General features: G+C 48.5%; 1 protein-coding gene across 1 annotated transcript in view; it reads left to right on the top strand.

The window, feature by feature from the left end:
• LOC121550580 (SRC kinase signaling inhibitor 1-like) overlaps positions 1 to 25,228 on the top strand; it is a 64,490-nt gene that overhangs the window by 15,363 nt on the left and 23,899 nt on the right. The window contains exons 4-9 of the mRNA XM_041862906.2: positions 9,026 to 9,224; positions 19,458 to 19,750; positions 21,384 to 22,261; positions 22,456 to 22,563; positions 22,902 to 23,029; positions 24,170 to 24,330. Of these exons, the coding sequence (XP_041718840.2) occupies positions 9,026 to 9,224; positions 19,458 to 19,750; positions 21,384 to 22,261; positions 22,456 to 22,563; positions 22,902 to 23,029; positions 24,170 to 24,330 (1,767 nt within the window). The remainder of the gene's footprint in view (positions 1 to 9,025; positions 9,225 to 19,457; positions 19,751 to 21,383; positions 22,262 to 22,455; positions 22,564 to 22,901; positions 23,030 to 24,169; positions 24,331 to 25,228) is intronic.

The raw sequence follows: 25,228 nt of genomic DNA, 5'->3' as shown, positions 1-25,228 counted from the left end.
ATCTCCCATCTAACAAAATACACGAGCTCCACCGAGCTTCACTAACCTTCACAATAAACAATCACCCACAAGGACAAGGGGGCAGAGGAAACACTTATACACCGACTAATTAGGGGATTAGAACCAGGTGTGTGATGACGAGACAAGACAATTGTGATGATGATTGGGGTGGCAGTGGTTAGTACTCCGGTGATGACGAACGCCGAAGCAGCAGAGGAGGCAGCCTCGGCCGAAGTGGTGATAGTACCCCCCCCCCCCCGAGTTTTATTGCGCAATCCCCCGCCCGATGAGGTGGTAATTTAGTCACCTGCGTTTTAGAGAACGCTTGCGCCAGATCGAGGTATTCAGGGGGAATGCGCACGGTGGAGGTACTGTCTGGACTTTCCACCGTGGTTGCACCAACGGAAACATCTAGACACCTACCCTGACACTCTCGCGACCACCCCGTGAGAGCCCTCTGCGGCCATGAGAAGGTGGGGTTGTGGAGTGCTAGCCAAGGGATACCTAATACCACAGGGAAAGCAGGAGATTCAATAATCGAAAAAATTACCTGCTCAAAATGAGTCTCCTAGGTGATCATGGTGACTGGTATCGTGACTTCCGTAACAAACCCGGACCCTATTGGTCGACTATCGAGTGCTCTGATGGGGAGTGGAATGGATAGGGGAACCAATGTTATGCCTTGACGGCGTGCGGATGCCCATAAAGTTCCCAGCTGCGCCTGAATCGACTAGTGCCTTACACTGGGGAACTACCATGAGATCGGGAAAGTGGATAGGTAGGGTACAGTGTGCAGCAGTGGGCTCTGAACAAGTGTGGGTGTTCGATACCTGGGGTGATGTGTGAGTGCCCTGCCTGCCGCCTCCCGGCCCAAAGGAGCGTTGACTACGACGTGTGGTGTATTGTCCCTTTGTGCCACCAGAGTGGCACTGTCGCTGTCCTCCTCCGCTCTCTTGGCCGGCGGCTCCACCAAGCTCCATCGGCTCGGGATCCGAGTCGTCTGGGGTGGAAACGGGCAGACCCCCACCAGGACGTCCTCTGGCTGCCAGCAGGTTGTCCAAACGAATGGCCATGTCCACCAGTTTGTTGAAGGACAACATGGTGTCTCGGCAGGCTAGCTCCCGTATGATGTCCTCCCGCAGATGGCACCGGAAATGGTCGATCAGGGCCAACTCGTTCCACCCGGACCCCGCTGCCAGCGTCCGAAACTCCAACACGAAGTGCTGCGCGGTCCTCGTCCCCTGCCTCAGATGGACCAGTCGCTCACCCGCCTCTCTACCCTCGGGCGGGTGATCAAAGACCGCCAAAAGAGGCGAGCGAACTCCCTGTAGTCCTCCAACGCGGCTCCTCCTTCGTTCCACACCGCGTTGGCCCACTCCAGGGCTTTCCCACAGGAAACGAGGACGGACACCTTCTCCCGCTCCGATGGTTCCGGCCTGATGCTGGTGAAGTAAAGCTCCAATTGGAGGAGGAATCCCTGGCACAGCACTGTCATCCCATCAAACGCCCGTGGTCGGGATATCTGGATCCCTCCGGGTGCTGGGGTGTAGGTGGCTGGATCCGGTTGGCCAGCTGGTCTCGACAGATCGGGTCCTCTCCTCTCCAGGCGTTGGATGACCTGAAGAAGCCGATCCATCGCTTCCCCCAAGCTGGTCAGCATCGTGGAATGCTCCTGGACCCGTGCCACGACTCCAGGCATGCGCTCTTCTCCCGCTGACTCCATATTCGGGTGGGTGATTCTGTGATAAGGTGGTGTTGAAGGAGTCAGGCGCGGGAGGGTAAATTACAGAATAACAGGCTTTAATCCGCAAAATACAGGTTTACGCAGAAATGCGTCAAACACACTCCAGGGCACAAAACAGGTGCACTGGAAAATACAAGGCTCACGTGAAAATACTCCCGTCGATACAAAATATACACGCTCCACCGAGCTTCACTAAACTCCACAATAAACAATCACCCACAAGGACAAGGGGGCAGAGGGAACACTTATACACAGACTAATTAGGGGAATAGAACCAGGTGTGTGTGATTGACAAGACAATTGTGATGATGATTGGGGCGGCAGTGGTTAGTACTCCGGTGATGACGAACGCCGAAGCCTGCCTGAACAAGGAGGGGAGGCAGCTTCGGCGGAAGTCGTGACACAAATACACTCCCATGCATTTATTATTTGAAATAAGTATTTGAAAAGACTTTCAATTACAATTTGGTCGACTACTTGTTGTTGTTGTTTTTTTTACAAATAACCATTCAAAAACTCAAATAAAAGTACTTGTTTTGGGCTGTGAATTTGAAAATACTCAAATACACAGAAGAAAAAGTATTTAAATAACAGATACTCAAAATACACACGTATTTTAACCCTGGTCTGGTATGTATGTATTCTACTGGCCTGGCCCCTTTTCTATTTTTCCTCAGCAAAGAAGACTACCAGCCATCTCAGTCATCTTCCCTCCCCAGAGTACGCCATTTTCCTCACTCTCCTGCCGAGCGAGCAGATCGCATCAGTGAACAATCCAGCGCAATTTGGCAGAGCAATTTCTTCCATGCATTGATGACTCCCCGTGTTATAAAGAGACTGAGCTCGGCCAAGGAGAGAGGGTGGGGGGGAGCAGGCTCGCATTAGGGGGGGGCTCGTATTCTGCCCGAGAGATAGACGGCGAGAGTGAAAGCCAGAGATAGAGGGAAAGAGTAAGTGAGGAGTAAGAGGGGGGTAATTTTTGCTTGCTTGTTTTCCAGGCTCTTCTCTCCCTGTTTGGTGAAATAGCACAAAGTGTGGAGAGAGAGCGAGTGTGTATGAGAGCAGGGCTGTTCAAACAGACATAGAATTCAGCAGGAGAAGGAGTAGAGGCTGCTTTGAGAGCTGTCCAGAAACAGAGGTGTTGACATAGAGAGACCCAGACAGCCAGAATGAGAAGCTACTTTTGAGACGGATTAAAAACTGATGAATCTCTGAGGGGTGTGAGCGACAGAGCAGGAAAGGGAGGGGAAAGATGGCACAGAGAGAGATTGTGGAGAGAGAGAGAGAGAGAGAGAGAGAGAGAGAGAGAGAGAGGGAGAGGAAAGGAGAAAGACATACACTGAGTATACAAAACATTAAGAACACCTACAGTGAGGGAAAAAAGTATTTGATCCCCTGCTGATTTTGTACATTTGCCCACTGACAAAGACATGATCAGTCTATAATTCTAATGGTAGGTTTATTTGAACAGTGAGAGACAGAATAACAACAACAAAAATCCAGAAAAACGCATGTCTAAAATGTTATAAATTGATTTCATTTTAATGAGGGAAATAAGTATTTGACCCCTCTGCAAAACATGACTTAGTACTTGGTGGCAAAACCCTTGTTGGCAATCACAGAGGTCAGACGTTTCTTGTAGTTGGCCACCAGGTTTGCACACATCTCAGGAGGGATTTTGTCCCACTCTTTACAGATCTTCTTCAAGTCATTAAGGTTTTGAGGCTGACGTTTGGCAACTCGAACCTTCAGCTCCCTCCACAGATTTTCTATGGGATTAAGGTCTGGAGACTGGCTAGGCTACTCCAGGACCTTAATGTGCTTCTTCTTGAGCCACTCCTTAGTTGCCTTGGCCGTGTGTTTTGGGTCATTGTCATGCTGGAATACCCATCCACGACCCATTTTCAATGCCCTGGCTGAGGGAAGTAGGTTCTCACCCAAGATTTGACGGTACATGGCCCCGTCCATCGTCCCTTTGATGCGGTGAAGTTGTCCTGTCCCCTTAGCAGAAAAACACCCCCAAAGCATAATGTTTCCACCTCCATGTTTGACGGTGGGGATGGTGTTCTTGGGTTGATGCCAAAGAGCTCCATTTTGGTCTCATCTGACCACAACACTTTCACCCAGTTCTCCTCTGAATCATTCAGATGTTCATTGGCAAACTTCAGACGGGCCTGTATATGTGCTTTCTTGAGCAGGGGGACCTTGCGGGCGCTGCAGGATTTCAGTCCTTCACGGCGTAATGTGTTACCAATTGTTTTCTTGGTGATTATAGTCCCAGCTGCCTGATCATTGACAAGATCCTCCTGTGTAGTTCTGGGCTGATTCCTCACCGTTCTCATGATCATTGCAACTCCACAAGGTGAGATCTTGCATGGAGCCCCAGGCCGAGGGAGATTGACAGTTATTTTGTGTTTCTTCCATTTGCGAATAATCGCACCAACTGTTGTCACCTTCTCACCAAGCTGCTTGGCGATGGTCTTGTAGCCCATTCCAGCCTTGTGTAGGTCTACAATCTTGTCCCTGACATCCTTGGAGAGCTCTTTGGTCATGGCCATGGTGGAGAGTTTGGAATCTGATTGATTGATTGCTTCTGTGGACAGGTGTCTTTTATACAGGTAACAAGCTGAGATTAGGAGCACTCCCTTTAAGAATGTGCTCCTAATCTCAGCTCGTTACCTGTATAAAAGACACCTGGGAGCCAGAAATCTTTCTGATTGAGAGGGGGTCAAATACTTATTTCCCTCATTAAAATGCAAATCAATTTATAGCCTTTTTGACATGCGTTTTTCTGGATTTTGTTGTTGTTATTCTGTCTCTCACTGTTAAAATAAACCTACCATTAAAATTATAGACCGATCATTTCTTTGTCAGTGGGCAAACGTACAAAATCAGCAGGGGATCAAATACTTTTTCCCCTCACTGTACTCATGACACTGACCAGGTCATGAGACTGACCAGGTGAATCCAGGTGAAAGCTATGATCCCTTATTGATGTCACCTGTTAAATCTATTTCAATCAGTGTAGATGAAGGGGAGAAAACAGGTTAAAGAAGGATTTTTAAGCCTTGAGACTATTGAGACATGTATTGTGGATGAGTGCCCTTCAGAGGGTGAGTGCCCTTCAGAGGGTGAAAACCACTGCTTGATTTTTCACGCTCAACAGTTTCCCATGTGTATCAAGAATGGTCCACCACCCAAAGGACATCCAGCCAATTTGACACACCTGTGAGAAGCATTGGAATCAACATGGGCCAGCATCCCTGTGGAACGCTTTCGACACCTTGTAGAGTCCATGCCCTGACAAATTGAGACTGTTCTGAGGGCAACTCAATATTAGTAAGGTGTTCCTAATGTTTGGTATAGTCAGTGTATGAAAAAGGAAAAGTGCTTGAAAAGGGCAGATAATAGAAGGGGGATAGCAGAAGAGAGGTGTGAGGAGTGTGATATTAGTCAGTTAAAACCACCTATGATCGATGTCCGTGCCCCTGCGGAAATCTAATTAGCATAATAAAATAATTCCCATAAAAATCCATCAGTTTAAGCTAGATATATCTGTTTTTTTTGCATTGGATGTGTCTCAATCCACCGCATCCGCCGATGTCGCACTTCCGCATCTGCGGTGAAAGGTGACAGAGCTAGAGCAGTGTTTGTCAGACCATGAGACATCCTGAAAATCGGTCTTCTCACAAAATCGTCCGTTTTGCTCTACAACCCCCACAAGCGTATTGGGACTCGTCTAAAGTCAGTTCAGCCGATCTGCCAACTTCTGTCTGTAGCATCCGAACAGTTTGGGCTACACACTAATGACGGCTCTGTGGAAAGGTGAGACTCTCACGAACACGTACATGTTGGTTGTTTTGCTCAATGACGCCCACAGGCCTCACAAGACTCGTCTGAAGGTCCCCCGGTACCAGTTGAAAAAATGTATTGAAGTATATATGAAGACTGTTTAGTACCAACAATAAGGGGTTAAATACATGTTTAAAAAAAAGAATAATAATAATGTTTCCTGATCTTTCTTATATCTCTCAGATATAGGACAGACACTTCAGAACATATTTCCTTTCGATTTTTGGGGGGTGACTATCTGTTGTTCCATGTAGTGAATCTGTTATTCAATGTATGGGCTAATAGCAATAAGGCCATAAAACACTTCTAGATTATTTTGACACTTCAAAATCAAATAGCAAAATTATCCTTGGTATGAGCTTCTTAAAACAATTCCATATAGCTTAGTAGAACCCCCCCTTCTCCCCCCCACCCCATCTTAAACAAGGCTTAGACTCTTATGGGTTAATAAACGTCTCTCTAGCAACGATCCATGGTAAAACAGATTCTTCTCAGATCTGAGAATAGTGAGAATGTCTCTTTCTCTCTTTCTGACTAATAAACTCTCAGTGGAATGTCTTATCACTTATCACCATGGTAATTAACAGCTAAAGAGAAACCAGAGACCGTCACCCCCTGTCATGTGATCCTCCATTGGTGGACTTGACTCCAACAGCTATCTGTTTTCTCTGTATGGCCTTGCCCCCAACCATTAACTTCAGCCTCTCAACCTATAACAAGCACTTAAACACAACCATGACACTGACCTTAAACCTGACCCACTCTTTGTGCGAACAAGAGACAAAATAGAGAGAAATGGAGAGGGAGGGAGAGAGAGAGAAAAGGAGAGAGAGATGGGGTTTGTTGTTGGATTGAATGCAGTTCATAGCCCTAGGTATGTTGCAGCCTGCTGTGTCCTCCTTTCCATTGAATTATATTTCTTGTAAGATCATCTTGTTTTCTCCTTGTTCATTTCTTCCTCCGTTGTATTATAAGAATGTAGTCTTCTCACAGTAATTGAGTGCTATTGAAAAAGCCTGGATTGACACCATAGGATGATAGGGAGAGAGGGAGAGAGGGAGAGAGGGAGAGAGGGAGAGGGGGAGAGAGGGCAGAGAAAAGAGGAAGAGGTGGAACCACTGTTTTCCTCTGAAGAGAGAGTGCGTGTCTAGCATTAGAGATCTCTTAGCAGATGGTGTGTGCATTTACCTGCCCATGATGACGCACAGGAGAGAATGGGCACCCACTAGTTGAATCAACGTTGTTTCCACGCCATTTCAATGAAATTACATTGAACGTTTGTGCCCAGTGGGATATCACTCTGACACCTTTACATAAAGTATCTATGGCAACAACACCAAGTTGATATGGTTTCTTTCCTCCAACATATGGAGAGAACATATTTTGTTCCATTGGGGGAATCTACCTTTGTTTCTTAAGTGTTTAGTGTTTCTCCAAGCTACAATAGAATGACTCACACCTGTTTTTCCAACTACAGTTAAAGTGAAAGATTCTCATTAGGTGAGTTGCTGGATTGGAGTTTGGCGACAGATCTTCTCTCCTGTGTGTGAGAGCGAGATGGAGCTAGTTTCCCTCTCTCCACTTTCTCCTGAGTTCTATTTGATATTTTGCATGGTCTCACCGGTTCGGTGTGATTTGTTGAAAAGATCCTCTGTTATGTAGACACACAAACTCCAGGGAGTAGTGTTAGCTCAACGTCAGCTCACTGACGTGTTCACTCTTTTAAAGGACATGTATCTTTTAGCTGTGCTGAGTCAAGATGATGGCTGTGTTTTATCCATCTGTGCTCTGGCTTCATTTAGCCCTGGAGCTCTGCTTGGCTCACTGGAGCTGGTGTTTGTGTGGATTGTGTGTGCAGTGTGTTCTGTGTGTACAATATATGTGCTGCTGTGTGGTCTATGGACTGTGTTGTTGTGCTGCCTGCTCAGTGTGGTCGTTGCTTAAAGATAAATGACTCCATTAGAAAGCACAGTGGGGGCGATCCGTCAGAACCACCCTCTTTCTGCGTGCTCAGACACTGTCTGCCTGCCCTGCCCTGCCCACCAAATCAAATCAAATCATGTTATTGGTCGCGCACACATATTTAGCAGATGTTATCGCAGGTGTAGCGAAACGCTTATGTTCCAACAGTGCAGTCATTTACAAGTGCCACCACTCTGTTGTGGGGTTGTGTGTGTGACTGCACTGTGTAAATGTTTGTGGTTGCAGTATGAACAGTGCGTGTGTGTGCCATGTGTGCGTGCATGCGTGTGTGCGTGCATGTGTGTGAGTATGTGTGTGTGTGAGTTTGTATGTGTGTCACAGGAGGTTGGTGGCACCTTAATTGGGGAGGATGGGCTCGTGTTAAAGGCTGGAGCGGAATGGTATCAAATGTGTTTGAAGCCATTCCACTTGCTCCTTTCCAGACATTATTATGAGCCGTCTTCAGCAGCCTCCTGTGGTGTATGTGCATGCATGTTCTGTGTATTTGTCAAAGCGAGCACTGCTGGGAGTCAATGAGCACAGCACTCTGTGAAGCTGTGTCTCGCCTTCCTAAAGACAAGATTAATGAGAGCCTCGTAAAAAACATGCTGAAGTCTTATTAAAGCAGAACGAGGGATGAAAACGACACAGAGAGCGGAGGAGAAGTTGTGTTCTACTTGGTGTGAGGGGCTAGCGAGGGGCGTAGGTACTGTACTGTACTGTGATGTGTCTGGCTGGCTCTGCAAAGCTAACAGTCCTCATCGAGCATTCTGGGAGCTCATTAAAGGAGTCTGGGAGCTGGAGGAGACCCGGCGGTGGGGATAGGGGAGCCAGCTCACTGAGCAGAACACAGCAGCCTGGCAGAACACTGTCTAGTTGCAGCAGCAGCAGAGTAGCTGAGGAAGAAGAGATGCTGCCTGGGCCCAGGCCAGGTCCAGCTAGTAGAATAAACCCAGAGTGACAGCCCTGATCTGGATCTACATGGCCTTGTCTAATCCAGACAGCTCTGGTCCCAACCAATAGGGAGAGGAGGCAGGTGTAGAGGGAGAGATAACTTTACATAAGCTTTAAAACATTAAAAATAGGTCTCAGCGCCCACCAGGTTATTCTGTATCTTCCCCATTCCTACCTACTGGTCCTCAGTGGATCCCCAGTTCTGAAGGTGTTGTGTTCTGCACCTCTGCCTTGCTGTATCCTTCTGCTGTCAGCATTGGTGAACCAACAGGCACCGTCACATTATTCCATCCCACCCTATCAGAAAGAGGAAAGATGGCATCAGTTGTGTGAATGTTGTTCCTGACATGCTGATACATTATGCCAATCTTAATTGTGTTTGTTTGTCTTATAATCTGTATATTGTTTGTTACCTCTTTCACGTTTGTACTCCTCTCTGTCAAATCCATTCTATCTGCCTCTCTCTCCCTCTCCTCTCCCCAAACAAACTCTCTCTCTCTTTCTCTCCTCCAGAGTCGTAGCCCGCGTCACTCCCAGTCCACCCAGTCTGGGCTAGCTGACCAGGCTGCTAAGCTGTCCTTTGCCTCAGCTGAGTCTCTGGCTGAGACCATGTCTGAGGCTGACATCCCCCTAGGGTTCAGCCGAACCAACCGCTTCCGCCAGAGTCTGCCCCTGTCTCGCTCAGCCAGCCAGAACAAGCTGCGCTCCCCAGGTGAGACCCAACACCCACACTGGAGCTAGATGTGATCCAGACATTACAGAGACTATACATGACGTGTACATGATCACGTCTTAGTCTTTACCAAGAACTGCTACAGTAAGACAGCGCTCCCCATGTGAGACCCACCACACACTGTACAGAGAATATACAGTACATGAGATCAGTGGAGGAAGGGCAGGACCATCCTGCTCAGTGAATTCCATAAAAATAAAAATAGTGAAACTTTAAAACAGTTATCCTTTTGGATAAAACTATACTAAATATATTCACATGCCACCAAATAATTGATTAAAACGCACTGTTTCGCAATGAAGGTCTACAGTAGCCTCAACAGCACTCTGTAGGGTAGCACCATGGTGTAGGTGGGGGACAGCTAGTTTCTGTCCTCCTCTTGGTACATTGACTTCAATACAAAACCTAGGAGGCTCATGCTTCTCACCCCCTTCCATAGACTTACACAGTTATTATGACAACTTCCAGAGGACATTCCCAACCTATCAGAGCTCTTGCAGCATGAACTGACATGTTGTCCACCCAATCAAAGGATCAGAGAAGTAATCTAGTACTGAAAGCATAAGCTACTACAGCTAGCTAGCACTGCAGTGTATAACATGTGGTGAGTAGTTGACTCAAAGAGAGAGAAAGACAATAGTTGAACAGTTTTGAAAAAATGCATTTCCTTAAAAATGAAGGAGAAGCAAGAAAGAGAGAGAGAGAGAGAGAGAGAGATTGCTATATTTAGTTGTATATTTTTTTTTTACTTTCACTTAGCTAGCAAATGCAGCTAGCTAGTTTAGCCTACTCAAACACCCAGCTCAAACAGAGAGGGATGCTATGTTAGCTAACTGGCTATGGCTATCCAAAACTGGAACTTTTCCAAATCAAGGTTAGCTTTTGGTTTTATTCATTTATTGCCCCTGCCGGTGTAACTGCTAAACTGCTTGCTAACTGTACACTGTACTGCATGATTGTAGTGGGTTTACTAACGCGTTAGTTCTAGTAGCTATGTTGACTGACATTAGCTAATATGGTGACAACAATGTAGGCTGCGGTTAGCGGTCATGATATGAAGGTTTGGCTTAGAACGTTTTTATTGCCTGGTCGCAGACAGCTGATGTGTTATGCACTGAAGCCCACGAGCGAAGGGAAAAGGTGACAGGAGGACAGTGTGTAAATGCGAGAAGGAATTAACATGAAAGTGATCATGCTGTTTGTATGTGGCTGCTATGAAAGTGAACTATTCTGTTGAAAAACCTTTCTTAAGTGGAAGCAAACGGAACGAAACGGGGATAAACATACCTGAATTTGTCCAATAGAAAATATTGTTTGCAACTGTTGGACTAAAGATTACACCCTAGATCAGCTAGATGCAGGTAAGTGTGCAAGGCGGTATTGAATGTGCCACTGTCTGTCACCTTGATTACTCAAATGTTTATCTTGACCTATACATCTACGTTGTAAACTTCATTCATAGGCTAGGTTGTAGCAACTTCATGATGGGTATAGGTAAAATGTGAGTTTCATGTAGTAGCCTAAACCTATCAATGTTACATTGAGCTGTGTGAATGGAATATGAATGACAGTCATCCAATATGCTGTAATAGAAACAAGGCCATGCTCATAAAAGAAATGATCGTCCTTCCTCATCTTAAACGGCACCGACCGCCATTGCATGACATATACAGTACCAGTCAAAAGTTTGGACACACCTACTCATTCAAGGGTTTTTCTTTATTTTTACTATTGTAGTAACCAAAAAAGTGTTAAACAAATCAAAATATAGTTTATATTTGAGATTCTTCAAAGTAGCCACCATTTGCCTTGTGTCACGATCGTCGTAATGATTGGACCAAGGCGCAGCGTGAAATGCGTACATCTTTTATTGAGTACTTACACACAGCAACAAAACAACAAAACGAAACGTGAAGTCCTCGGTCATAAACACAAACCTACACGGAACAAGATCCCACAAATGACAAGTGCACAAAAGGCTGCCTAAGTATGGTTCCCAATCAGAGACAACGAGCCACAGCTGTCTCTAATTGGGAACCACCCCGGCCAACATAGAAACACATAAACTAGAACAAGAACATAGAAAACGAAACATAGAACTACACATCGAAACTAACACCCTGGCTCAACATAAAAGAGTCCCTAGAGCCAGGGCGTGACAGTACCCCCCCCCCAAAGGCGCGGACTGCGACCGCGCCAACTAAACCCAACAGGGGAGGGGCCGGGTGGGCATTCCGCCTCGGAGGCGGATCCGGCTCCGGGCGTGACCACCACCCTCTAACTACCCCCCCGTAGCGCCCCTGGTCTGGTCTGGCCCCGCTGACTGGAGCTTGACTGGACATCGGTAGAGCGGATTGCTTAGGCTCCGGTGTGGAGCAGCTGACCGGTACCTGACCAGGCACCGGTGAAACAAGCACGGGCTGTGCCGGACTGACGACGCGCACCACAGGCTTGGTGCGAGGAGCAGGAATGGGTCGGACCGGGCTGACGACGCGCACCACTGGCTTGGTGCGGGGAGCAGGAACGGGCCGGACCGGGCTGACGACACGCACCATTGGCTTGGTGCGGGGAGCAGGAACAGGCCGGACCGGGCTGGCGACGTGCACCACTGGCTTGGTGTAGGGAGCAGGAACGGGCCGGACCGGGCTGACGACGCGCACCACTGGCTTGGTGCGGGGAGCAGGAACAGGCCAGACCGGGCTGGCGACGCGCACCACAGGCTTGGTGCGAGGGACAGGAACAGGCCGGGCCGGGCAGGCGACGCGCACCACAGGCTTGGTGCGAGGGGCAGGAACAGGCCGGGCCGGGCTGGCGACGCGCACCACAGGCTTGGTGCGAGGAGCAGGAACAGGCCGGACCGGGCTGGCGACGCGCACCACTGGCTTGGTGCGGGGAGCAGGAACAGGCCGGGCCGGGCTGGCGACGCGCACCACAGGCTTGGTGCGAGGAGCAGGAACAGGCCGGACCGGGCTGGTGACGCGCACCACTGGCTTGGTGCGGGGAGCAGGAACAGGCCGGGTCGGGCTGGCGACGCGCACCCCAGGCTTGGTGCGGGGAGCAGGAACAGGCCGGGCTGGACTGGGAACACGCACCACAGGCTTGGTGCGAGGGGCAGGAACAGGCCGGGTCGGGCTGGCGACGCGCACCCCAGGCTTGGTGCGGGGAGCAGGAACAGTCCGGGCTGGACTGGGAACACGCACCATAGGCTTGGTGCTGGGGGCAGAAACAGGCCGGGCTGGACTGGGAACACGCACCACTGCCTTGGTGCGGGGAGCCGGAACGGGCCGGGCCGGACTGTGGAGGCGGACTGGAGGTCTGGAGCGGAGAGCTGACACAACCCGTCCTGGCTGAATGCCTACCTCCACACAATATGTGTGAGGCATCAGCACAGGACTTACAGGGCTGTGCACTCGTACTGGCCCTACAGCACATGGCACTGGCGCAGGATATACGGGACCGAGGAGGGGTACTGGAGGCCACGAGCGTTGAGCCGGCACACTCCGTCCTGGCTGCATGCCCACCTTAGCACGACACGTGCGTGGTGCTAGCACAGGACGTACAGGACCGTGCCGGAACACTCGCGGCACAGTACGTGGCTCCGCATAACACGGAGCCTGCCCTTTTAGCCCCCCCCAAAAAAAAATATTGGGGCTGTCTCTCGGGCTTCCTCCTCGGCCGGTACCCACTGCGTTGCCGCTGCTCCTCTCTGTAGCGCGCATCCACAGTCTCCTCCCAAGCACGGTGATCCATTCCGGCCTGGATCTCTTCCCAAGTCCAGGATCCCTTCCCGTCCAGGATCTCCTCCCAAGTCCAGGCTGTCTGTTCCTGGACACGCTGCTTGGTCCTCCTTTGGTGGGATCTTCTGTCACGATCGTCGTAATGATTGGACCAAGGCGCAGCGTGAAATGCGTACATCTTTTATTGAGTATTTACACACAGCAACAAAACAAGTCCTCGGTCATAAACACAAACCTACACGGAACAAGATCCCACAAATGACAAGTGCACAAAAGGCTGCCTAAGTATGGTTCCCAATCAGAGACAACGAGCCACAGCTGTCTCTAATTGGGAACCACCCCGGCCAACATAGAAACACATAAACTAGAACAAGAACATAGAAAACGAAACATAGAACTACACATCAAAACTAACACCCTGGCTCAACATATAAGAGTCCCTAGAGCCAGGGCGTGACACCTTGATGACAGCTTTGCACACTCTTGGCATTCTCTCAACCAGATTCATGAGGTAGTCACCTGGAATGCCTTTCAATAGGCCCTTTTCACGTGACGTCAGACAACTTCCGTTCTGCCGCGATGCAGGTTATGTTTACATCCGGTGTCGCTTAGGAACGCTTAGCTAGTAGCACATCATTATGGAGTTCACCCAGTCCCTTTCACATCTGCCACCAATACGACTTAACGACGTAGAACGACTTGCTGACAAGTGGTCCCTTACTTCAAGATCGAAGCTTGATAAAGGCTACAAGTTCTTCGTTGAAGGTTACCTGTTTGATTATGAAGGTACGTGTTTATCTTTATTTAGCTTAAATTAGCCCTATGCTAGCGAAGGTTATGAGCTGACGAGTTTCTGTTTTGCAGCCTCTTTTTAATATTACTGCTGTTTGTATCGACCGTAAGATAAGAGTCAGTAATGTATTAATGGCTAATGCTGCGCTGTCTACCTATCCTTACCCCAATCATTCCAGTGGAATCTAGACGGCACTGATCCCTGTTTAATACGGATCCGTCCACTGGCCGATGTGTATCTATCCTCAGGGGGAAAGTGCTGACTGCAAACAAAGGTGCTCCCACGAAGAATCTTAAAACTTGGTCCCTCATCTCTCCTGATCGCCCTCACCCAACGGGCACGTATTTCTCCATCAACAGGGAAATCGTGAAAACTCAGATACGGGAATTTCTGTTTGTTGTTTGAACAAAATGGTACACTGCAATAGCATCTTCTCGAAGATTGTGCCATGCTTCGGTGTTGGATGGGATACTGTTGCGATACAGACACCGGGAGAAAAGAAACAGCTAAATTAACATTCAGCTTTGACCAGGAATCAATATTTATCTAGCTATCATGCACAACAGTATTTGAATAGGTGAGTTACTATACATTCATGAATAAACTAACTGCCTAACAAAGGGTTAGATAGCTAGCTAAGTAAACTTGTTACATTACAGCCAGGCAGCAATGTAACGCTACCTTTTAACGTTATCGGTATCTGGTACTAAGTTGTTGTTAGCTAACGTTAGCCCATTTTTAAGTAACTAAGGCAGTGAACAATTATGAATTAACAATAACGTTAGCAAGTTACAAACCATTGCATATACGTAAACATTATTACTCTTAACTTTACTAATTTAACTTAAACGTACCTTTTGGAATTTCTTCAAGTAGCTAGCTTGCTAGTTAGTGGTCAACAGTTGTATTTTCGTTGAGAAGTCTCAGGTTACGGGCGAACGGAAGTGAAGTTAACCTGCTACGCGGAAAGGCGGAAGTTAGATGACGTCATCGTGAAAAGGGCCTATTAATAGGTGTGCCTTTTAAAAGTTAATTTGTGGAATTTATTTCCTTCTTAATGCGTTTGAGCCAATCAGTTTTGTTGTGACAAGGTAGGGGTGGGGTATATAGAAGATAGCCCTATATGGTAAAAGACCAAGTCCATATTATGGCAAGAACAGCTAAAATAATCAAAGAGAAATGACATTACTTTAAGACATGAAGGTCAGTCAATACGGAAAATGTGAAGAACTTTGAACGTTTCTTCAAGTGCAGTTGCAAAAACCATCAAGCGCTATGATGAAACTGGCTCTCATGAGGACTGCCACAGGAAAGGAAGACCATTAGAGTTACCAGCCTCAGAAATTGCAGCCCAAATAAGTACTTCACAGAGTTCAAGTAACAGACACATCTCAACATCAACTGTTCAGAGGAGACTGCGTGAATCATGCTTTCATGGTTGAATTGCTGCAAAGAAACCACTACTAAAGGACAACAATAATAAGAAGAGACTTACTTGGACCAAGAAACACGAGCAATGGACATTAGATCGGTGGAAATTTGTCCTTTGGTCTGGAGTCCAAATTGGAGAGTTTTGGTTCCAACCGCTGTGGCGGTTAATAAAAAAGTTGTCAGATGATGCAGATGCTAAGCTACAGGACTGTTTTGCCAGCACAGACTGGAAAATGTTCCGGGATTCTTCAGATAGCATTGAGGAGTACACCACATCAGTCACTGGCTTCATCAATAAGTGCATCGATGAAGTCATCCCCACAGTGACCGTACGTACATACCCCAACCAGAAGCCATGGATTACAGGCAACATCCACACTGAGCTAAAGGGTAGAGCTGCCGCTTTCAAGGAGCAGGACTCTAACCCGGACGCTTATCCCGCTATGCCCTCCGACGAACCATCAAACAGGCAAAGAGTCAATACAGGACTAAGATTGAATCGTACTACATCATCGGATGTGGCAGGGCTTGAAAACGTTTACAGACTACAAAGGGAAGCACAGCCGCGAGCTGCCCAGTGATACAAGCCTACCAGACGAGCTAAACCACTTCTATGCTCGCTTCGAGGCAAGCAACACTGAAGCATGCATGAGAGCACCAGCTGTTCCGGATGACTATGTGATCACGCTCTCCGTAGCCGATGTGAGTAAGGGCCAGACGGATTACCAGGACGTGTACTCCGAGCATGTGCTGACCAACTGGCAAGTGTCTTCACCAACATTTTCAACATGTCCCTGACTGAGTCTGTAATATTAACATGTTTCAAGCAGACCACCATAGTCCCCGTGCCCAAGGACACTAAGATAACATGCCTAAATGACTACCGACCCGTATAACTGACGTCTGTAGCCATGAAGTGCTTTGAAAGAATGGTCATGGCTCACATCAACACCATTATCCCAGAAACCCTAGACCCACTCCAATTTGCATACCGCCCCAACAGATTCACAGATGATGCGATCTCTATTGCACTCCACACTGCCCTTTCCCACCTGGACAAGAGGAACACCCACGTGAGAATGCTATTCATTGACTACCGCTCAGCGTTCAACACCATAGTGCCCTCAAAGCTCATCACTAAGCTAAGGATCCTGGGACTAAACACCTCCCTCTGCAACTGGATCCTGGACTTTCCGACGGGCCGCCCCCAGGTGGTAAGGGTAGGTAACAACACATCTGCCACGCTGATCCTCAACACGGGGGCCCCTCAGGGGTGCGTGCTCAGTCCCCTCCTGTACTCCCTGTTCACCCATGACTGCATAGCCAGGCACGACTCCAACACCATCATTAAGTTTGCCGACGACACAACAGTAGTAGGCCTGATCACCGACAACGTTGAGACAGCCTATAGGGAGGAGGTCAGAGACCTGGCCGTGTGGTGCCAGGATAACAACCTCTCCCGCAACGTGACCAAGACAAAGGAGATGATTGTGGACTACAGGGAAAAAAAGAGGACTGAGCACGCCCCCATTCTCATCGACGGGGCTGTATTGGAACAGGTTGAGAGCTTCAAGTTCCTTGGTGTCCACATCACCAATGAACTATCATGGTCCAAACACACCAAGACAGTCGTGAAGAGGGCACGACAAAGCCTATTCTCCCTCAGGAGACTGAAAAGATTTGGCAAGGGTTCTCCGATCCTCAAAAAAGCTGCACCATCGAGAGCCTCCTGACTGGTTGCATCACCGCCTGGTATGGCAACTGCTCAGCCTCTGACCGCAAGGCACTACAGAGGGTAGTGCGTACGGCCCAGTACATCACTGGGGCCAAGCTTCCTGCCATCCAGGACCTCTATACCAGGCGGTGTCAGAGGAAGGCCCTCAAAATTGTCAAAGACACCTTAGTCATAGACTGTTCTCTCTGCTACCGCACGGCAAGCGGTACCGGAGCGCCAAGTCTAGGTCCAAAAGGCTTCTCAACAGCTTCTACCCCCAAGCCATAAGACTCCTGAACAGCTAATCATGGCTACCCAGACTATTTGCACTGCCCCCCCCCACCCCCACCCCATCTTTTTACGCTGCTGCTACTCTGTTAATTATTTATGCATAGTCACTTTAACTCTACCCACATGTACATATTACCTCAACTACCTCAACTAGCCGGTGCCCCCGCACATTGACTCTGCACCAATACCCCCCTGTATATAGCCTCCCTACTGTTATTTTATTTTACTTCTGCTCTTTTTTTCTCAACACTTTTTTGTTGTTGTTGTTTTATTTTACTTTTTTATTAAAAACTAAATGCATTGTTGGTTAAGGGCTGTAAGTAAGCATTTCACGGTAATGTCTACACCTGTTGTATTCGGCGCATGTGGCAAATACAATTTGATTTGATTTGATTTGTGAGACGCAGTGTAGGTGAACGGATGATCTCCGCATGTGTAGTTCCCACCGTGAAGCATGGGGAAGGAGGTGTGATGGTGTGGGGGTGCTTTGCTGGTGACACTGTCTGTGATTTATTTAGAATTCAAGGCACACTTAACCAGCATAGCTAACACAGCATTCTGCAGCGACACGCCATCCCATTTGGTTTGGGCTTAGTGGGACTATCATTTGGTTTTCAACAGGACAATGACCTAACACACCTCCAGGCTGTGTAAGGGCTATTTGACCAAGAAGGAGAGTGATGGAGTGCTGCATCAGATGACCTGGCCTCCACAATCCCCCGACCTCAACCCAATTGAGATGGTTTGGAATGAGTTGGACCACAGAGTGAAGGAAAAGCAGCCAACAAGTGCCCAGCATATATGGGAACTTCTTCAAGACTGTTGGAAAAGTATTCCAGGTGAAGCTGGTTGAGAGAATGCCAAGAGTGTGCAAAGCTGTCATCAAGGCAAAGGGTGGCTACTTTGAAGAATCTTAAATATAAAATATATTTTGATTTTTTGGTTACTACATGATTCCATATGTGTTATTTCATAGTTTTGATGTCTTCACTATTATTCTACAATGTAGAAAGTAGTAAAAATAAAGAAAAACCCTTGAATGAGTAGGTGTGTCCAAACTTTTGACTGGTACTGTACATGACCATGTACAGGCAACATCTTCCTCATCCCAAAGCTTTTGTAAACTTCTTGCATTAAATGTCAACTTACCAATCTGATCAGAATGGCTTCATGCCATTTTCATATTAACATTTACCTAGCTTATCTGCTATCTTATGAAACCTTATCTGCTTACATAATAAATAATTATCAATAATTATCAAACATCTCAAATCCCTTTCACGTTTTGTGGTTATGCTTTCTTTGAATTCACTATTCAATATGAATTCTTGTGAAATGATTGAATCGTGATAACATTTGCATATTTTGTAACCATTTCATAAGCGTAAGTTATGCACTCCAGGCTGGGTGTTGTTATCAGGGACCAATCACACATCTCCTGGGTTAGTCATGTAACCTACAACCTGGTGCCTCTTCACACCCTCAGATCAGTGTGATTATTCTCTGCCTGCCTGCCCTGTGCTGCATTACTGCTTACATAACACTGGATCATCCACACCTTAGATTGTATCCCACTATCTGAGGCACAACAACCATATACAGCCATACACTGCACTGTATTTCATTATTAGCACAGGGATAATATATTTATAGACATAACCTCATGATTCAGATCCTCACGTATTATTCATTTATTTATTCTACAGAGTCATATTGAGTGAACTCAGCGTTGGGACAGCTTTACAGTGTGGATGGATCAGACTTATAAACATTGGGGGGGTGTAGGCTATGCTAAGCACGCAGGGAGAAACAGAGTGCTGTAAAACCAGTGACAGTGACGGATGATGAGCCCTTTGGAAGAGGATTTTAGGCAGTGCTATAGAACAGTGGCACTCTCTCACTCCCACCTCCTCCTGTCTATTTATCAACTCGAGTCTCTGACTCTCGTCACCTTCCCTCTATCTATCTCTCTCTCCTTTTTCTTTGAATTTCATCACCCCTTCCTCTATGTTTCTATTATCTCCTGCTCTACCTTCATCCTCTTCCTCTCAATTTGACTTTAAATTCTCTCTCCGTGGCCTAGGGTGGTCTAGCGGTGATGCCTCAGCCTCCGGCACACATCTACAGTGTCGGCATAGGTTCCAATCCGGCCTACTGACCTTTGACCCAACCTCTCTCTACCTTTCCCCACTGTCATAATCTCTGTCTATCTATTCAATAAAGTATGTATCTCTCTCCTTCTCCAGGCGTGCTGTTCCTGCAGTTTGGGGATGAGACGCGGCGGGTGCACATCACCCACGAGCTGAGCAGCCTGGACACGCTGCACGCCCTCATCGTGCACATGTTCCCCCAGAAGCTGACGGCGGGGATGCTCAAGTCCCCCAACACGGCCATCCTGATCAAGGACGAGGCGCGCAATGTCTTCTACGAGTTGGAGGACATCCGGGACATCCAGGACCGCAGCATCATCAAGATCTACCGCAAGGAGCCCATCTACGCCTCCTACCCCGCCACGCACCTGGTCAACGGGGACCTGAGGGTGAGACAGGGAGGGGAGAGAAGGGTGAGGGAGGAGAGAAGGGTGCTGACGAAGGGGAGGGGAGGGGGGGTGGAGCTGGGATGGGGGTCTGATAGGGGGATAGGTGGATGGAGGGCTCATTATTCTACTATAAATGCTGATACTATCACATTACTGTTGGGCTTTAACCTTTGAAGGTGCAACAGCCCTTTTGTGTTTATGTTGCAACAGTAAATTTGGCAGGTTGTGGAGGCGTATGGGTTATTTCTCCAGATATTCCCGCTGGGCAGTACTTTTATCTTCAAGAGTACCATTTGCTGCCTGGACACTAAAGAACAATGTTGCCCAGGGAGATGAACTTGTTTCACCCCCTCTGCATGTCTCTGCTTTGGTTGAGTTCAAGGTACCTTGAAGTTTTTCTGTTTTCAGTCCCTATCATCTGTATATTCACAATACATTGAGGATGAATCAGCCATTACCTATGCAAGTAATTAGAGTGTGTGTGTGGGTGGCTGTGTCTCTGTCTCTGTCTGTGTCTGTGCGTATGAGTGTGTTTTTGTGTGTGTGTGTGTGTGGTGTGTGTGTGCGTGCAGGCATACTAAAATCTAAAAAGTGTGTATGGAGGAACAAAATATCCCAGATGGACTGAACTAGATTAAAGAGAGTTCTTATTTCCAGAAGGGTAGATGATGTGGTAAAGCCAGGCCTTTGAAGAACATTAAAGTTGCTGGCTCTTTGCTGGCTCTTTGTTCTATGACAGTGTGTGTGTGAACTGCACACCCCCTTCTAGTTCAGTGCTGTACTTGGGACTGCCCTGCATGTTAACTAACATCTTGACATTGAACTGCTCCCGGGTGTACATTTTTGGGTTTGTATAGCTGGTTTTAACTGTGTTTTCAGGGTTTTATGTAAGTGTGTGTCCCGACTCCTGTGTACAAGTGTGTGTGTGTGTGTGTGTGTGTGTGTGTGTGTGTGTGTGTGTGTGTGTGTGTGTGTGTACAATATTAAAGGCTTAGACCACACAGGCAAGCGGTGGAGGAGAGAAGAAAGAAGGAACCTGTGGTGGATGAGGAAATTCCTCACATTCATTCTAATGAACGAGGAGTGGGTTAGGCTCCTGCTTTCTCTCACTTCTCTTCAATAGAGAGGAAATGGATATGTGCAGATATGGAGACATGCTGAATATCAGCTCTTTGTAATCCAATGTAATGCCAATGGGTTTAGTTGGGTTGGTTAAATGGAGCTCAGTGGTTCTCCTAGATGAGTGGAAGGAGAAGAAAGAAACAGTGCGACAATAAGGCTGGACTGGGCCCCTCTCTTAAGCTCTTTCACTTTCAGCCTCCGTTATTACACTGTAAGGTGACAGTCAATACATGTAGGTATTCCCATATCCTATAAGCCTTACTGTACTCTTGGATAGAGTCATTACTATAGACTTGAATAACACGTGTTGATTGTGTGGTGGTATTTGATGTGGGCTTGTATAAAGATGCTATGATTGCATTGATGAGCCCAGGCTGCCACAGACTGTCCAATGTCAGTCTGATCTCCTATTCTCTGATTGTCAGTCTGGCACAAAGGGGGAGCACAGCCTTTTCATCCACTGGTATCCATGGTAACCTACCCTCCACCCCTGCCCCTGTTGTCGTTTCAGAGGGATCTGGTGTATACGTCCCGAGAGTCCTCCCCCACCCGCCGCCTTAACACCCTGCCCTCCTCCTCCGCCTCACCCCCCTCCGGTACCCCATCCCGCTCTCGTCTGTCCTACAGTGGGGGGCGGCCTCCCTCTTTTGCCGGGCCGGGTAGTCACCCCCAGCACCAACAACACTCCCAGCACCAGCAGCACCCCCAGCAGCACCAGCCCCAGCACTCCCACCACCCTGGGGCTGGCTCCCACCACGGGGGCCCCAATGCCGGCCTGTCCTCCTCCCCTAGCGCCATCCTGGAGCGTCGCGACGTCAAGCCCGACGAGGAGGTGTCTGGGAAGAACATGATGCTGGTGAAGAACGAGGGGTTGTACGCTGACCCCTACAGCCTGGTACATGAGGGCCGCCTCAGCATCGCCTCTACACAGTCACTGGCTGCCATCGGAGACCCCTTCGGCTTCCCCGTGTCTGGTGGGCTGTACCGCCGCGGCTCTGTGCGCTCCCTCAGCACCTACTCTGCTGCCGCCCTGCAGGGGGAGCTGGAGGACGCCCTGTACAAGCCTGGAGGTCCCGTCTACTCCGACTCCTACTCCTCAGCCACACTGGGCATGGGCTTCCGCATGCCCCCATCCTCCCCACAGAAAATCCCTGATATGCAGCTGAGGGACAGGGGGGACTCGTACTCCAGCTCTCCCAACCGAGCCTCCCCGGTCAGGCAGACCTTCCGCAAGGACTCAGCCTCCTCTTCCATGTTTGTGGAGAGCCCCAAGTCCAGGCCCAGTTCCAGCTCTGACCCTTTGGCCCTGCAGGCCGGGCCGGGAGGGGACGGGAGTAGGTTTGTGCCCGGGTACAGCTCCCCACTCCCTGGAGAAACTTCTGAGTCCAAGTGAGTGTGTGTGTGTGTGGTTTGAGATTTCATGCTTCCCCTATACAGTATGTATGTGTTTCACTAGGTGTTTTCTAGTGTATACTAGTATGTTGTGACGTTACTGTGTGACGTGTGGGCGCATGAGCTTGCATGATTGTGTGTGTGAGTGAACCTAACTGACCAGTGTGTGTTAACCTGCTGGCTTTCTCCAGGGATCGTATGGAGCGTCTGGACCGTATGGAGGCCATGGAGAAACAGATAGCCAGTCTGACAGGCCTGGTTCAGAGTGTACTGACCAAAGCACCCGACAGTGACAGCACGTAAGACCCCCAAACACACAGAGCCATTCATAGAAGTATATACCACTACAGCAGTAGCAACATGACAGGAAGAGCACAGAAATACATGACTGGTCTCAAGATATTGTTGTTTAATAGACCAGAATATGTACAAGTACATTATTGAAGTATAGTAGTACTATACATGAGTATAGTACAGCTGTTGGCATTATTGGCTGGTAATAATGACCTTGCCCTGTGTACACTATAAAGCACTGTATGTCCTGTAGTATAAGTACATAATGTAGTACATGAGTATAGTACAGGTGTTGGCATTAGCACTGTAATTGCCTTGCCCTGTGGCCCTGGTTGATCCTCAGATGCGGCCTACTGCGTCTCTGCATGATGGCGGGCTGCCCTCCGGACCAGGGCTCGGAGTTCTCACGGCCCTTCCCTTTCTCTTCCAGCGAGAAGACCGAATCCAACAGCGACGGCTCCGCCACTGGAAGTGAGTACTACTAGTTTGATCCGTAGTCAGACTGAGTCCAGTCCTGCTAACCATTTACAATAGTTCAGGTTGAGCTTAGTTCTCGTCTCCATTTACCCATTGGACCAGGCATAGACCAGTTATTTTAACGATAAGATGGCTACTGGTCTTTAAACCTCAACAGACATAGAATGACATCTCCCTCAACTCGCAACCTAAATGCGAACTTACCCATCCCTCTCTCCCTGCTTCCTCTAATATCTCCCTCTTTACTCTCACATTCCCTCCCCTTTCTTCTTCTGTTTTATTTATCTTTTTTCTCACTCCCTCTCTCTCTCCATATCTCTTTCCTCCACTGTTCCTAATGCTTCCGTTTAGCATGAGTGTGTCTACAGAGACTTGCTGTTCAATGGCCAGACCATCAAAGGGCCAGCGAAAGGACACATCTGCCTTTGATGCCTCTCCTTGGCATGAAATAACACCAGAAAAAAAAGCAATAGTCGATAGAGGAAGTGTCCAGGGGCCCTCATTTGCCTCTGGCAAATTAAACCTTGAACATTTCTTCCAATTTTCCTCCACTCTCTCTTCTCTCTCTCCCTCATTTATCTTTGGCAACTGGCTCACTGCTTCTGTATTACAGCTGGACGGCTGAAGCGGAAAGTTTCACTCTTCTCCTTCTCTCCTTTTCTCTTCTATCTCTCCTCTCATCTCTCTGCCCCTGTGTGGGTGTCTGTGGTGTTGTCACAGCTCCGGTGGTGGTGGTGGTGTGTCTCTTCTCTTATGTACCCTTTGGTTGGTTATCTAGAGGTCAGGTCTGTTTATTCTACACCCTGTCCCCAACTCCTCTCTAACCCCCCTCCTGTCTCTGGTCCTGTCTTGTTGCTCCTTTACTCCTTTTGGATCTGTCTGGATGTTCAAACATCTGCGATTCAGAAGAATATTCTCCTCCCACCATCAACAGGCTCTCCCTGTTCGTTTTCAGTCTACCTCTGTCCAGGAACTGAGCTGGGATCCTTTACCTGTGCTCCCAAGACAGTGTGTAGAAGTGTGGAAGTGTGTGTGTGCGTGCATGTATCTGCTGTTGTGTGTGTGCAGACGTCTCTATACATACAGCATTGTAATTAACCCAGTTTCCTCTGGGTTCTGTCCTGTGATTGTCAGCTCTGACGCCGTCGGCCCCGCTGGCTCTGATGCCCCCCCCTCCCTCCGGAGACACCCAGGTCACCACCGTCACCCGGCTGCAGATGCAGCTCCACCTCCACGACCTGCAGCAGAACGCCACCGACCTGCGCAAACAACTCTCTCAGCTCCGCAAGATGCAGGTGAGAACAACTGGGCCTACTCTCAATGCATCTATTAGCATGGCTGTTTACACAAACACACACGCATGCAGGCAGGCAAATAGGCACGTGTGTGATGAGGTGGTGTTGAAGGAGTCAGGCGCAGGAGGGTAAATCACAGAATAACAGGCTTTAATCCGCAAAATACAGGTTTACGCAGAACTGCGTCAAACACACTCCAGGGCACAAAACAGGTGCACTGGAAAATACAAGGCACACTGGAAAAATCTCCCGTCAAACAAAATACACGAGCTCCACCGAGCTTCACTAACCTTCACAATAAACAATCACCCACAAGGACAAGGGGGCAGTGGGAACACTTATACACAGACTAATTAGGGGATTAGAACCAGGTGTGTGTGATAACGAGACAAGACAATTGTGATGATGATTGGGGTGGCAGTGGTTAGTACTCCGGTGACGACGAACGCCGAAGCCTGCCCGAACAAGCAGGGGAGGCAGCCTCGGCCGAAGTCGTGACAGTACCCATGCCCCCCCACCCCCTCCCCTCTGACCAGTCATCCACCGCAGGAGCCTCGGTCTGGCTCTGGTGCCACGGTGCCAGAACCGGTTGGTAACCTAAAACACATTGGAATGGTGTTAGGTTAGTAGAGGAGTGGCGGAGAGAGTTCTGGGCATGTTCTGCCCATGGCAAGTACACCGACCATTCCCCTGGCCGGTCCTGGCACTAGGACCGCAGGAACCTACCCACATCCTGATTTACTCGTTCCACCTGCCCATTTGACTCGGGGTGGAACCCAGAGGTCAGGCTGACCGAAACCCCCAGACGTTCCATGAACACCTTCCAAACCTTGGACGTGAACTGGGGACCTCGGTCGGATACGATATCCTCTGGCACCCCGTAGTGCCGGAAGACGTG

Source organism: Coregonus clupeaformis, chromosome 35 (genome assembly GCF_020615455.1).
Source record: "Coregonus clupeaformis isolate EN_2021a chromosome 35, ASM2061545v1, whole genome shotgun sequence".
In the NCBI taxonomy this organism is placed as follows: Eukaryota; Metazoa; Chordata; class Actinopteri; order Salmoniformes; family Salmonidae; genus Coregonus; species Coregonus clupeaformis.
The sequence above is the reverse complement of the archived record's forward strand: the minus strand, read 5'-3'. Positions and strand labels throughout refer to the sequence as shown.